At 31.8% G+C, this 15,243-nt stretch overlaps 1 protein-coding gene across 1 annotated transcript in view; it reads right to left on the bottom strand.

The window, feature by feature from the left end:
- The window catches only part of LOC145685407 (trypsin-1-like), a 47,424-nt gene that overhangs the window by 17,417 nt on the left and 14,764 nt on the right, over positions 1–15,243 (bottom strand). The window contains exon 4 of the mRNA XM_081757801.1: positions 7,294–7,523. Coding sequence (XP_081613927.1) covers positions 7,294–7,523 — 230 coding nt within the window. The remainder of the gene's footprint in view (positions 1–7,293; positions 7,524–15,243) is intronic.

Genomic DNA, 15,243 nt, shown 5'->3' on the forward strand with positions numbered 1-15,243 from the left:
TTTTATTTGGAAGGAATACGTAAGTTCGTTGTCCGTTGGGCCAAGTGCACAGATAAGGAGGGAGATTACGTAGAAAAATGATGTGCATTGTAAAATCCGAGCTTCATGTAAATAAACTGTAGATTGAAAGGTGTAGATAATTTTTGACTCGCCCTCATATATGTAATTAATAGTCGATGATAGTCAATATAACTATTCACTTTTGTGTACTTGTTAAGATCTTAATGAAGAGAATCATAACTATTTACTTCTTAGTGGTTCCTTTACCCTGCTATAACATGCTTGTTTTTCCTTTAGAGTAAGTACATATCAAAAATTTAAAGTTTCACAATACAAGCGTGAATTCTGTCTTGCAATATTCTGATATCCAACATACCAATATTTATTATAGTACAACGTAATTTGTATATTTGTTGCAGCAGAGTAGGTTCGCAAATGTAGGATATGTTTTGTGTAGTGCAGCATACATCCGATTCAACTGTTTGGAATAAATGTTGATATTGATAGTACGACCGTTAGGAGCGAACTCGAGATGAATTTTCCCTTCTTAGTTCCACCACACACAGAACATAACTATGATTGAAGCGGTTCTGTTTGACAACCGGTTCTGGAAGTTGCCTCTTGTTCAACCACTGTTTTTGCACTTTTTAACTCCGAAGAAATAGCCACTTCTCATCGAATGTGAGTAGTAGAAAATGGATCGATCTGGAACATACTTGGCCAACTCAGGAGCCCCTGGGAAATCGAGCATCGTGAACCGTCAACCCACGGTATTTTATGACCTCCATTTTAGGGGTGTATTTGTTCCCTTTTATGAGCACTTTTTAGGGGGTGGACTCCTTCTCTTTAATAAATATTTGAAATTTCGATTAATGTTTGCTAGACGTTTCAATTTTCCACTATTCATTTCAACTAAATCAGCTTGCCATAAATCATGAATTCCTTTCGTTATAACGGGTATTCGAGAATAGTTTCGTCTTGCACCTTTATGTAATTCTGCAACTATTTGTTCTCGAACTTATTGTGACATATTTTTGTTTATCAATACTATTATATATATATATATATATATATATATATATATATATATATATATATATATATAACTAAAATATCATATTTACAATATACAAATCTCACATGTATCTTTATTATGATACCCCCAAGGAACAGTATGTATATTAAAATTTAAAATTTTTCTTTTGTCATCATACGGATCTAACGCTAATTTTGTTACCTGATTTGTTGTTAAATTGTGATATTTGCTTTTAATTTCAAATTGTGTTTTATAAATCGTTTTGTTTTGAAATAGACATGATTTATAATCGTCAACCGTAATTTGTTCTTTAACTACATTTTTCTTGATCCCTTTACATTTTTTCAATTCTTTATTTTCATCAGTTTTTATTGCATAATTTTTTGCTCGTAAACCAACATATTCAATGATAGGAACTCCACTTAATTCATCTTTCATTTTACCCAAAACGCGTTTAATTTTTGTGTTATATAAAGCATGATTTTCCACATAATGAGAAGTATCAAAATACTCGTTCATGTCTTTTATATCTTTATAAATATCGTCGGTTTTAATATAGTAAATGAAAGAGTCAGTATCCATGTAAGTAATACTAATCTTATCTCCATATCGAGGTTTCATTATATTGTAATGGAATTCATACATTGCTAATTTTGATAATTCTAAAACTGTAGCTCCTACATAGATCGGTTTATTTAGAGTTACAGATTTTTTTAGCATATGGAATAATGCAAGATTGTCTCTTAATTTTACCCAATTTTGAAACTGATCTTGCGCTACTAATTTCTTACACTTTTTTTCATTATTAAATAATTTTATATCAATGCGTTTTCGTACATTCTCCATTGTCTTTCCGTATACAGAATTCTTTAATAACTTATAGAAATCTTTTTCAAATTCAATTGTAGCATTTGCACGACGCTGAGTATTTTCTTGTATATAAGATGCAAGCCATTTAGATTGACGACATCATAATATTTTATGTACTTTTACCAATATTAAATCTTGCTTAGATAAAATTGTAATACTCTATAATGCAAGATATAATTCGATTTCGACTTAAGTGTTAATAGTAACTTTGAGTATTTACCATTCAGTGGAACTTCATTAGTGGGAGCACACGGAAAATCAGAATGGTATTCTTGTAAATAATTTGGATACTCTAAGTCCACTTCTAGAAAAAAACATTCACTATTAGTGAGCCAATTGATAATTTTATTCTTGTCTTGCCAAATGTCAATTTTATCCTCCCACCGAAAACCACCATATGGTAAATAATCATTGATAGTCCGTACAGATTGTTCATGTCAATATACAGTAAATAAGATTTTTCTTTTTCTGCATCAAAATCATGTATATAGGGATTATTAGCTTTGGCATACTTTAATACAGCTTGTGTGATGCCACGAATCGATTTTACTACAAACATATACATATTGATATCTGATAAAAGTTCAAGTTCAACTTTTGTTTTATATAACATGGCTTGCCATGCCAAATCAGGTGCAGTAAAACAATTGGGTCAATACTAAAAGCATTTAAACACGTCTTTCCAAAATTTTCCAATACATCTGCTGAGAAGTACATCACATTTTAAATATAGATCATGGTAGTCCCCTAAATTTTGATATTTAAACACACGCCAAATCAGTTTTACAAATTGATGAAAATTTGTGTTTCATTCAATTTGCTATTAAACGACTCTCTCCCAGGTAATTCAGTTTCTTTAAATGTATCTAAATTTGTTATGTATTCATAAAAATAAATTCCCTTACGGAGAATTAAAGGAAACTTATAGTCAGAAAAATATTGCTTTGTATATACGAATTGCTCAGGTTTTAATTTTGACACCAAATTTTGGAGACTGTACGGAAGAAATTTATATAAGTCTACAAAACGTAACTCAATAGGTCTACCATTAAAATTAAAATGTTTGGAATGTGATGTATTTCTTAGTGCTTTCAGCAATTACAGATATATTGCCAGGTGTGCAACCTAGTTTTTTCACGAATAAATGTGCATCATAGGCAGAAAAATTATGGAAGAATACAGGGATAAAATTACTCTAACGTTTAATTTGCAAATTACAATTATTGCACACCGTGGCAATATATGTTCCAGTTAAATAGTTATGATGTTTAACTTTTCTATTGTTACTCATATATTTACTATCGCAAACAGAGCATTCAGTGCATAGATTATACTCCTGTAACTGAGAACTATTTAATGGTATTATTGGTTTTTGTTGATCTAATATATTTATTATTTTTCTTAATTCATTTTCCATAGCAGACATAAACTTAATCGATACATTTTCTCCACGAGAAATAAATAAATCTGATTTTATATATTTGTTACTCCAACACACAATATAACTAAAACTGCATGGTATATGTTCCTAAATTTGTTTTGTATTAGATCCAATTTGTTTATTTATAGGTTTTAATAAACTTTCAAAATCTGCAACTATTATGACATCATTTTCAAATACCAATTTTAGTTTTCGAAATTTTAAAACATCTCCTTGTTTCGGCATGTTAATTTTGGTTGGAGTGTGTTCTTTACATAATTTCTCATGTTCATCTAATTTTGATTTCTTATAAAAAGATACTAAACATCGTCTACAAATAAATGTTTGATGAGTACCTAATTCATGTCTAACTAAACCATTTAAATTTGTAATTAAGCAATAATAAGAGTTTAAATATAATAAATCAATGTTTACCTACAGCTGTGTTTTCGTTTATACGTAACGGAAAAATTGTTTCATTATCATAATTAATGCCATATATATTAATAGAAATTTGTTCCTTAGTAAATACGGAATTATACATATTTTCAAATTTGCTTATGTGTGCTACTTCAACAGGGAATTTTATATTCGCTTTTTCAAATAACGGTAACAAACTATTAATATATTGTATGTAATTATTTACACGATGTGGATGTTCTTTTACTGCATGTAATGCAGCTAGAATGCAATACATAAAACATCTATTATCGTTATTTTGAATATTTAAACACTTTTTTAGATAAAATCCATTGAGGCAATTTTATATAAGATGGTGCTGACAGTGGATCATATTTACTGATTTTAATTTCTAAGAGATGGTTAGGTTGAGAGCATAGAGACCACCTTGATTTCTTAATTACTCTGTTTTCTTGTTCAACTAAAATTTTATTAAATAGCTTTTCAATTATAGCATTCACATTTGTACTCGGTAAAATAATTTCTTTACCACTATTTACAAAAAAAATTTACATGTTTCTAAATCTACTGGTTTTACAAAAGTTGTAGCCAAAGAAAAATTTACTTTAAAAGATGTATTATGTTGTTCCTGTTTTAATATATCTAAACAGTCTTTTCTTTTGTTAATTAAAAAAGCATCCACTATCCTCATTTAAAACACTATCACATTTTAAAATGACTTCTTTAAATTATTATTAAATAGAGTATCAGTTGGTGAATTGATAGTATTTGGTTTATTTTTTTTTCGTTGCATTTTTTTAAATTACCCCACCTTACTATAATAGTTCAGAAGTGAGTTTTTATATGATATTATTGTTATTTTTAAATAACGCAACGTTACTATAATAGTTCAGAAGTGAATTTTTATAATATAATATTATTGTTATAAAATGTCTTACCTATAGACAACTAAAAAACAAAACCACACTAATATAGACACACACAAAAAAATCAGAACTTCAATGATAAGATGTTTACACTTTAAACACCAACAAGGAACTGACTAAAAAAGAACTTCTCGATTAGTCTTTTATACATTTGTAGTTGCATTACGCAATAGGGATGATGTCACCGAGTCACGGTCAGGTTTAAATGACAAGACAGATCGCTAGCGATCAACATATACCTTTGTGATTGCATTGCATAATATTGCGCAATAGAGATGATATCATCGAGTCACGGTCAGGGTTTCCCCTTTTTTTAATCCTATCGTTGAATGACAAGTTATACCGCGAGCGATCAACACATACTATTAAATCAGTATTGTCTGTTAAAGAAAAAACTAGCACAATGTTTCTAAAATCCGGATGAATGACGTAATGAGAATTATCCACATATGGCGGAAGTTATTATGTAACATAAAACACGGAAGTTTGCATTCCTTTGCAATCTTTAAATATTGTCTCCTTGTAAAAGAAATATAAACTCTGCTATGTTCAAATAGAGGTTAGAACAAGTTCACTCCTTAAAAGAATCTTTGCTATAGGGGGTTGGAACGAGTACACCCCTGGTATGTTAGTAGTCTTTGCTATTTCTATTATGTTTAGGAAAAAATGAATACACCCCTGTGCTATGTTACATAGGTATTCATTGTCCGCTATGTTTAAAATATGCTCATAAAAGAGAACGAGTTCACCCCTAAAATGGACTATGCTCAAATAGGGGTGGAAATTAGGCCAACTGCTATGTTACATTGGAACGAGTACACCCCTGCTATGGTGATAATCTTTGCTATTTCTGCTATGTTAAAATAGGGTGGAAAAATAAACACATCCCTTTGCTATGTTACATAGGTATTCATTGTCTGGGGTTGAAACGAATACGCCTCTGCTATGTGTTCGTAGTCTTATGCTATGTTAAAATAGGGGTTAGAAAATAAGCAATACTCTTGTATTAGCTCTACTATGTTTAAATAGGAGTGGGAAAAGTGCTCATAAAAGATTATCTGTTCTGCTATGTGTTCGTGTATTCTCTGCTAAGGGGTTGAAACTAGTACACCCCTAAAAATAGAGGTCGACGGTTCAAGGTGTTCGATTTCCCTGTTCAAATAGCGGTTGAAACGTAGTCTTATGTATTATCTGCTATGCTATGTGTTCGTAGTCTCCATGTATTCTCTGCTATGGTAAAATAAGGGGTGGAAAAAGTACGTAGTCTTATGTATTATCTGTTATGTTAAAACAAGGGTTGGAATGAATACACCCCTGATATGTTACGTAGTCTCTGCTATTTCTGCTATGTTAAAATAAGGGTTGATAAATAAGCCATGCTCTTTTACTAGTTCTGCAATGTTACATAGTCTTATGTTCTGCTATGCTGAAATAGGAGTTGAAAAATATGGTCATAAAAGGGAACGAGTTCACCCGTAAAAAGTGTTCATAAAAGAGAACGAGTCCACCCCCTAAAAAGTGCTCATAAAAGGGAACAAATACACCATTAAAATGGAGGTCATAAAATACCGTGGGTTGACGGTTCACGATGCTCGATTTCCCAGGGGCTCCTGAGTTGGCCAAGTATGTTCCAGATCGATCCATTTTCTACTACTAATGTGATACTGCGTTTTAGAAAACACACACCACGCGGTTCTTGCAGAGGTGTTAGTACACAAAAACTTCCCTCTGAACTAGATATGGAGTCAACTTATGTCGCAAAATACATCAAGTCCTCATGGTTTTCCTGAGTGCGTAAAGGTGACGCATTGCACTACACTATGAAATGCCAAGTTTTTTGAATTTTCTTATGATGGTTTATGAGTTTTCTTCGATTGTATCTCTTATGACATTGTACTCTATACCCACAGATGGCCAGATCTTAGATGATCTTCGACATTTTTACAACATATAGGAAATTACTAGAGCCAATAAGTTGTTGTGCCATGGTTCACTGCACCTTCCCCTTTCGCATGACAAACATTTTGGGCTGCTGTCGCTTCGTTATGCCCGAGTCCAAACTCATAGAGTAACAGATCATGTATCAGACGTTGTTGTGCACTCTTCATCACTTCCACAAAATGTGAGTGAAAATATCGACAAAGTGACGGGCTACGTGTTAAATGGTCCGCTTGCCACACTACCCCTTGGACCAGTTTGATTTTAGTGCATGATTAAGAGCACTTTTGAAATTTTATTTTGTCTCTTTTCTTGGACTAACATTCAATCTAGGAGAACTATGAGTTTGTGCTGCGAGGAAGACTTGATGAGAAAAGTTGCTCTCATGGAATCTTCAAGTAAAATATTTGCCGGATTACTGACGATAATCAATACAAATTTTGATTATGTAGTCTTTCGTTGAACGTGTTTTGAATCAAATAGAACACTGTAAAACAAAATCAGTATCTCCATACTATAACGGCCAAGTTTTAGTAGGTACCGGTATAGTGCTTTCTTTAAATATAATTCTGAAGAAAATTAATGTGCATTTGCACATAAATTCTCGAATTTCGGTCAACAATTATTGTGTACATGATACCTTGACATTATAAACAACTTAAATGAATTAAAAAGCATCTTACCTTTATTTATAAGGCAAATAGGTAAAACTTTATCCTTTGCAAAATCGAATGGCGTATCGACTTCTAGTAGCGCTATGTCACTATCATAAGTGGTCGTATCAAAATCTTTGTGGATGATAATGTTAACAATGGTTCTAATCTTAGCGTCCTTCATCTTCTTAATGTCTTCTGTGCCTACAACAACTTGTAGCTCTCTGCTCGGTTTCTGACCTTTGTTCTCTTCCATCGTTCTAGAATAAAGAAAGCGAAAGTAATGAACATGGAACAATGACCTCTTCGAAGTTTATTCAGCTCAATCAAACTCAACATTTTATGCATGCATGCAGTTTTGGTCTCCGCATATAACTCGAAAATCTAAGTACTACGTAGGTAATACTAATTAACTCCTATAATTAACTAAGTAGCTTAAAGTACTTTTATCCAAAGGAGTATGAGGACATTTTTTAACATTTCGCAAACAGTAGTATTTTCATATTAGAAAATCATTATACATAGAATATAAAGATGGTATTCGTTTTTGACTTGAATCAATTTTGCATATGCAACCCTTCCTAAGGGAGAAGAGGGTAATTTTATTAACTCTATACGACAAATGGATGACAGAGAGTGTTTTGTTTTCAATCGTTTTTATTTACAACACAAAATTTTATAATGGGGTATTTCTGTACATAAAATGTAAACAGCGAATCCTATTCATAAATAACTAATACTCATAAGAATAGTGAAAACGCCCATGGGGAAACATTTTTAATGTGCCTTTAATACTAATTTGAGGAAATGCAATTCATGTTAATCATCTCTGTCCACATGATCACAAAAAGTATAACCTTAAGTTTGAGATTTAAGTATTTCATTATTTATTTACTGTTTAATTCTGTTGATCATAAAAAAAAGTATCTGAATGTCTTATACTATAAATATCACTTAATTATATATATTTTTTAAAAAAATAAACTTCCGATACTTTTCTAACAAGTAAAATCATTATTTAAAAGTAATCTACGCATAGGAGCACTTGCTTATAATTATCCGTATGACATCCTAAATTAGTAAGAATGATAAACGCGTGACCATGGAATATCCTTGTGTTCTGTTGCTAAGATGAGTTTTGCTACCAGACGTCCAAATGGATATATTATTTGCACCAAGTGTAAGTGTACCTTCTTGATAACTTTTTCAGGTTAATGCTTTTTAACTAGCCTTTGCTATTTATTTCTTAATTTTGATTTCCTGACTAAACAAAACTAAACTATTCAGAGATTTATTAAGTTATTACAGAATATGTCGAAATAATAGTAATGATAACATGTTATCAGTAATACCGTAGATAATTTATCTCATCATTGAGATCAATTTTTCTTGTGGTTCCATAGGCTATGTTTCATAATAGTTCCACTGGATTTCATGTACCCAAATTAGTATAGAAACATCAATTATAAATTTATTAAAACTTGGACAAATTTAATATTTGGTGGTTATAAATATGTTGTCACAAATCATATGACCTCTCCAAATTTCAAGTTTCTAGCTTAAGAGGTTTACCCTACGCGTTGTTCAATCAGTCACTAAGAAATTGCTATATACAAGTTGGTGTTTTGACTTGAGACTATCAAGCAACTTCTGAAGCAATAGATAAAAACTGTGAACTTTTGTCTGTAGTATATAGAAATAAAAAATTGAATTATATTTTTTTCGAACGTCATTGTATTTCATAATTCAAATTTATAATTCATGTCAAACGAAAACATACAGTGCTATATTTTTCAATGTTCCAAATGCAGGACGTTATAGTATCACAAACTTCTAACCCCTTTATCAACCAAAGAGAATCGGGATCTGAAAATAATGGAAATTTCATAACTAGGCAACGTATAGCACTGTGTTACAGTGGTTTTCTTTCCTGGAAGTTATTCACTAATTCTAGTCGTATTTCAGACCCTGATCGTAAAATCATAAGTCGTTCATTTGTATCTATCATCCTCCACTTCCCAAAATTTGGGAAAAAAGAATTTTTTTAATACTAAATTTTCCCTTCTCGAGTTTCCAACACTTTCTGCTGTATAGTTGCAACACTGTATAAAAGTCTTTATCAGTGGAATTGTGGTTCACTGTTTCGACTTCCCTACTTGTGATTTTGCTGCATGTGGAAGGACTGAGAGGTTATGCACTGGAAATATACAGCTCTTATTGTAGACAGCTGAACTTGTTGGACAAAGATAAAAGTGCTGGACATTATTCTTAGATTTTTCTTCTAAAACGTAATTGTGTGAATGTTGTGTGCAGTGAGTCACGGCGAGAAATTGCTTGATTAACACTAAAAGATTCTGTCACATGTGGGTGAGCGACTGTTAAGTCAAATAATAAACATATAACCGCTTGTGAAAAAAGCTTATGAATTTTACTTTGAGTGGAAAGTCAGAGATCAAGATAAAAAATTGGCTCTACATGTGAGTTGGAAATCTTGTTTAGTGAATCTTCTGCGGTAGTTGAATGGAACACACAAAGCCTTGCCATTTGATATGCTAATGCTGTGAGTGAGTCGAAAGAGCACACGTCAAATTGTTATTTTTGTTAGCAAACATAAGTGGAATAACCTCAAAACCAATAAGTCAATCATACACAGAAATTTACCTTCCCGCTGTCCGACCTTTTCCTCACAGCAAAGAGTTACTTTGCCTGTTTCACCAAGAAAATGGTCGTTGGATGATTCTGATGAACGTGCTAGTTTCGTTTATCATGATTCCAAAATTGAAGAAGAGGAAGATCCTATCTATACTAAAAAATCGTCGGAGCGGACATCTATACAATTAATATCTCAAAGTAAATTAAATTATATTTGTTAGGAATTTGCACGTGTTCAAGTCCCAGACTGAACTTCTAGGTTCAATACTTCAAGAGTGGAACCTTGCAGAGAAGAAGATAAATGTAACTACGTACCGCTTTCGTGGATGTGGTCTAGTGAAGTTTTTCGACTACTCTCACGAAAATTTTGTGTCCTGTACACATGTTAGCATACTAATGTCTGCATTGAACGTTGATTATGATTTAAATAATTGGCGGTTACTCATTGATTCTTCCAAACTCAGTCTAAAAGCCGTATTTTAAAACAATGGAAATAGCCAACCTACTATTCTGGTTGCTTGTGCTGTAGCTGTGAAACAAGTATAAGGAAATATGAAACTCTTACTTGAGAAACTTGAGTACATGGAACATCCATGGCATATTTATGGTGATTTCAAAGTTCTTGGCCAGCTTTTGGGGGTGCAATTGGGGTATGCGAAATGTTGTTTTTGTGCAAAAGGGGCACCAGGGCAAAAAATCAACATAATAACGTAAAACAATGGCCTGCAAGAAAGTTTTTGGCTCCTGAACAGAAAAGTGTTAGTTACGAACCTCTTGTCGAAATGTGCAGTTACTGCCATTACACATAAAGTTAGGACTAATGAAGATTTTCGTCAAGGCTCTGGATAAAGAGGTTGGTGGCTTCCGTTACCTGAAGGCCTAGTTACCTAGTTCCGCCTAGTTCCGTTACCTAGTTCGCCACATCACAGATGCAAAACTTGTGGATGGGATATTCGTTGGAGCAAAAATAAGATAAGTGATGAAAGATCCCCAATTCGACGAAACCCTGATCGAAAACGAGAGAAGAGCGTAAGTTGCTTTAAAGAATGTGGTAAATTCTTTTCTAGGAAACATAAAATCTAAACAATATGTCCAAATTGCTGAAGAAATAATACTGAGTTTCAAAGAAATTGCTTGCAATATGTCTTTGACGCTTCATTTCCTGCACTTGGACTTCTTTCCCGAGAACTTAGGTGCAGTACGAGATGATCACTGTGAAAGATTTCATCAAACAACTGGTGTATTAGAAGAAAGATACTCGGGGATATGTGACGGGGGTTCTCTATGCTAGCTGACTATTGTTAGACCTTGAAAAGATAACATAAGGTGCATACAAAAGGAAACGACGATAAGAACGTTTATCAGCTTCTAAAGCAGGTAACACCGATAAGAACATTTTGTGCAGCAGTACGGTAGTCTTATTTTATTTCACTTCTGTATGTTGTGTTTCACTAACTTTGTTTCAATACAAATTTTAAGTGCATTTTAAGTTATTTACATTTATGTCTTTCACTCATCGTAATATAACTATGAGGTACGCGGATGAATCTACCCCCTTCCAATTGTCCATCAAACAAAAAACATTCTCAGACGCATGGACGACCACAGGATCTCTCACAAGGGAATAAAACCCTGAAATGTAGGTAATTTTGTCACAAAATCATTCAAACTACAGATACAATTGCATAAAACCAGTTTTAAAAAATGAGAATCCAGGGGATAAACTCCCTTTCTAGGTGCTGACAATCTGGAATTAGTAGAAATTTGTATGTGCAAAGTGTCCTCTAGATTTTACACGGTTCCCTCAAATTTAGATGGTCTTTACGAGCTCTGTAATGTTTAACCTAGCATATTAATCATATTATGTATTAAAATTTTAATCGGGTATTTCTCAAAATAGCAGACCGATACATAAATTCCAGTTACATCACTGTAATCAACGTAAAAAGTTTTACAAGAATCAGTCATTCTTTCTCAGGGAAGAGAAAAAGTTGACAATGTGTTGCACAGTGCAATTTGAATTTTTTTTACCAACATTCTTATATTTATTCAGTCCAAAAGGATCAGTTGTAGATTAGAATGATAAATAGGAACTGTAAAGCCTAATACAGAAAAAATGCAACTAAGAAGACTTAAAGCTAAAACGAAGACAATAATAAGATGGATCTCACACATAGTGGAAGAATAGTTGGGACGATTTCATGTTCTAAGCAATTATTAGCTATGCATGATATGAATTATTTTTCTAACATAGATGGTTTTATAAAAGGAAAACCAATGAAAATTATAAAGTATTCCAAACTAATTTGTATTTGATTTCTAGTAAGTTACAATTGAGTAACACTTCTCATGATTGAAAACTATCTAGCATCAAATTGAATAGGAATGTGTTTAAGGCTTCACACATGGTGTATGAAAATGTGTGTGTAATCTACAGTATTTATAAACAGTGGAAGATTCCTTTTCTTCTACTGAATGTTAATATATATATATACTTAAAATGGTTGAAAATGTATTACAAATACTGTGTGTGTCACCATTAAGGAAAACGAAATACAGCAATCATCTAGTTAACATTGTATTGTCCTACATTTGCAACACATAACAAAAGCATTTTCTTCTTGGAAAATATACGAAATAATAAATACTATTACTGAAGTTCGCCTTTTGTCAAACTACGCATCCAAATTTATAATTACCCCTATCAATGTGTTTAGCTTAATCAAATCTATCGATTTTTCACTATAAGCTAATAATGTTCTACCTTGAAATTTGTGATGATCATATTCTTTAAAATAAGTTTAATTTCAGTTTATAAGGAACAATATTTGAAAATTCACCGACAAAAAATTCAGTAGCAATTGGGACGGTTAAATATTTCTTATCTGTCTCCCACAAAAAGTATAAATAAATCTCTACAATAATAACAATATAGTTTGAACTGAATTTAAGAAAAAAATGGATTTATTTTATTTTTAGAATTTAGGCAATGGAGAAGTATAGCCATACTAGCGAGAACCTTAATTCCTAAAAAGACAGAATGATTCAGTAAAGATAAACAGAAGTTAATTAAATATTCCTAATAAAAAATTATGAAAAATAAGACTAAAAAATTAAATTTCCAATTCGATTCTCATTATCATGACCATATAAATCCATTTGCCAAGTAGTGGAGATCCCTGCCTCAACAACACCCGAGCCCCTTTCGAGTAAAATAATCATTTAATATAAAAAATCCCTATCACTTATATACCTAGTTTAGAATCACACATTAACAATATCTTAGATAAAATATAATATTTTTCACAAACCTACCATAAATCAGGTGCTGAGGCTGTTACAAAAATAGATAAATATATAAGCCTCTGATATTTTTAATAGGTTTATTTCCCAAAAAGGGATAACAAAACAAGAAACAATAAAAATATAACAAGAAAATAAAATTAATTAATCTTGAATAAATAAAGTAACCATGATAACCATCATTATACAAAAATAAACATCTTAAATATAATAGGTTCACACATTCATAAAATAAAAGTTCTCTTTCCTCTCTTTTTTCTCTAATAAGCAAACACAAAAAATTGGGCCCTAAAATGATCTGTCCTCACCGGTGAGAAACTACTAATTATTGGCACAAAGAAGTCAATATACAAGCTAGTTGCATTATGTTCTGGCAAAAATATTATATATCCTTCAAATCAGAGACTTCGAGGTGCCAAACATCTAGTATTCTCGTCGACAGTTAGGCACAAGATCTCGTCCATCGTTATTTCAACCTTTACCCGAAAAGAAAGAAAAACTTTATAACGTTGAAAGAAAAGAATATATAATTTAGTAGTTATTCTTGTTGACCAACTTTGTCCACACATTAACTTTGATAAATTAATTCAGTCACAATTATTTCAATTAATGATACTTGTCCAACAGAAATACGTACACAGGAAGCCAAAAAATAATTCTATATTACTTTCTAAATACTGTAAGCCGAAAGTATATTAAATATCCGTAATGTAACTAAATTCAATGGTGTCATCCAATAAAGAAAAACTGAAAAGCAGAATACTTTTAGTCTCAATTTCCAGTACCAAACACCCAAAATCCAATTAGTAAACCTTCATTAACACTTTATCCAAAAATCCAACCAAATGTAACGAAAAGGTTAATGCTTCTGTTGGACTTTCAATTTTTTTCAGAATTTAGGTTGGTGAAAATTTTCCAGAATTATAGATGATTCCAAAAGACAGAAGAAAAGTAACCAATTTGATAAATATCGATGTCCGATTATTATCAGGTAAGTCCGACACTTCTAAACACATAAAGAAAAATAAAATTTTTAAAAAAAATTCAAATTTCAAACGGCAGATGTAGGAGCTCCAGGACCAGATTTAGAACCACTCAGATGTCCCATCGATATGTACACATGATCATCACATACAGTCACCAATATTCTAGTGATTTTGTTTTAATTGTCCTCTTATTTTCTTAGCGTACTAATTTCATATTGACTTCAATGACGTTAGAATTACAGTAGCATTTCTACTTCTAGGGCACTCACAAAATTAATACTTTAAACCCGAAAGCAATGAATAAGACGAGAGAGACAGCCACAAGGATTTATTTCCTTTCTCAGCTCTGTTACAACTTTTACTTCGAGTAATCATTTAATCATAATATTATTTTCATATTTGCCATCCATTGGCTATTCTTTACAATTGACGCGTCATTACATAACTTATTCAATCAACGAAGAAAGGAACTACATTTCCTAACCATATAATTTATTACAATACATTATTTCATTACAATTATATCCCCAGGTAAAACTTTTAAAAAAATTGTCTTTCAACATTACTTATACTTCCCAAAACTCAATTCAAGCTCCAAACTTTTACTTAACCCTAGAAGCCTTACAAAAGAAAAGGTTATATGCCAATCACAAAATATAGAATAAAAAACTAGTCTCAGAAATTCACGGTCTTTGGAGTTTCAAAAATTTCTAACTACTGCTTCGAAAATACAATGATTAGTATCATTAATGAAGGATTACAATATAAACTAAAAGTTGAATGCACTTCAAACAGCCGCAAACGCGATAAGAGCTTTCCTTCATTTTTTAAAACTTTTCATATTCCTCATCACTGATCAAACCAAAAATAACTGTTATATAGCTTAAGAAAAAATGGCAGTTAAGTGTAAACACATATTTGTTAGGGAAAAAAACTGGAACGAATTCAGAAACATAAAATTGGAGAATCGACATTTGACCAAAAATTTATGTTTCATAACCTTTCCTCTCCGAGAATGATTTCTGCCACAGATATTATA

This window comes from Thermobia domestica, chromosome 5 (genome assembly GCF_964235325.1).
Source record: "Thermobia domestica chromosome 5, izTheDome1.hap1.1, whole genome shotgun sequence".
Lineage (NCBI taxonomy): Eukaryota > Metazoa > Arthropoda > Insecta > Zygentoma > Lepismatidae > Thermobia > Thermobia domestica.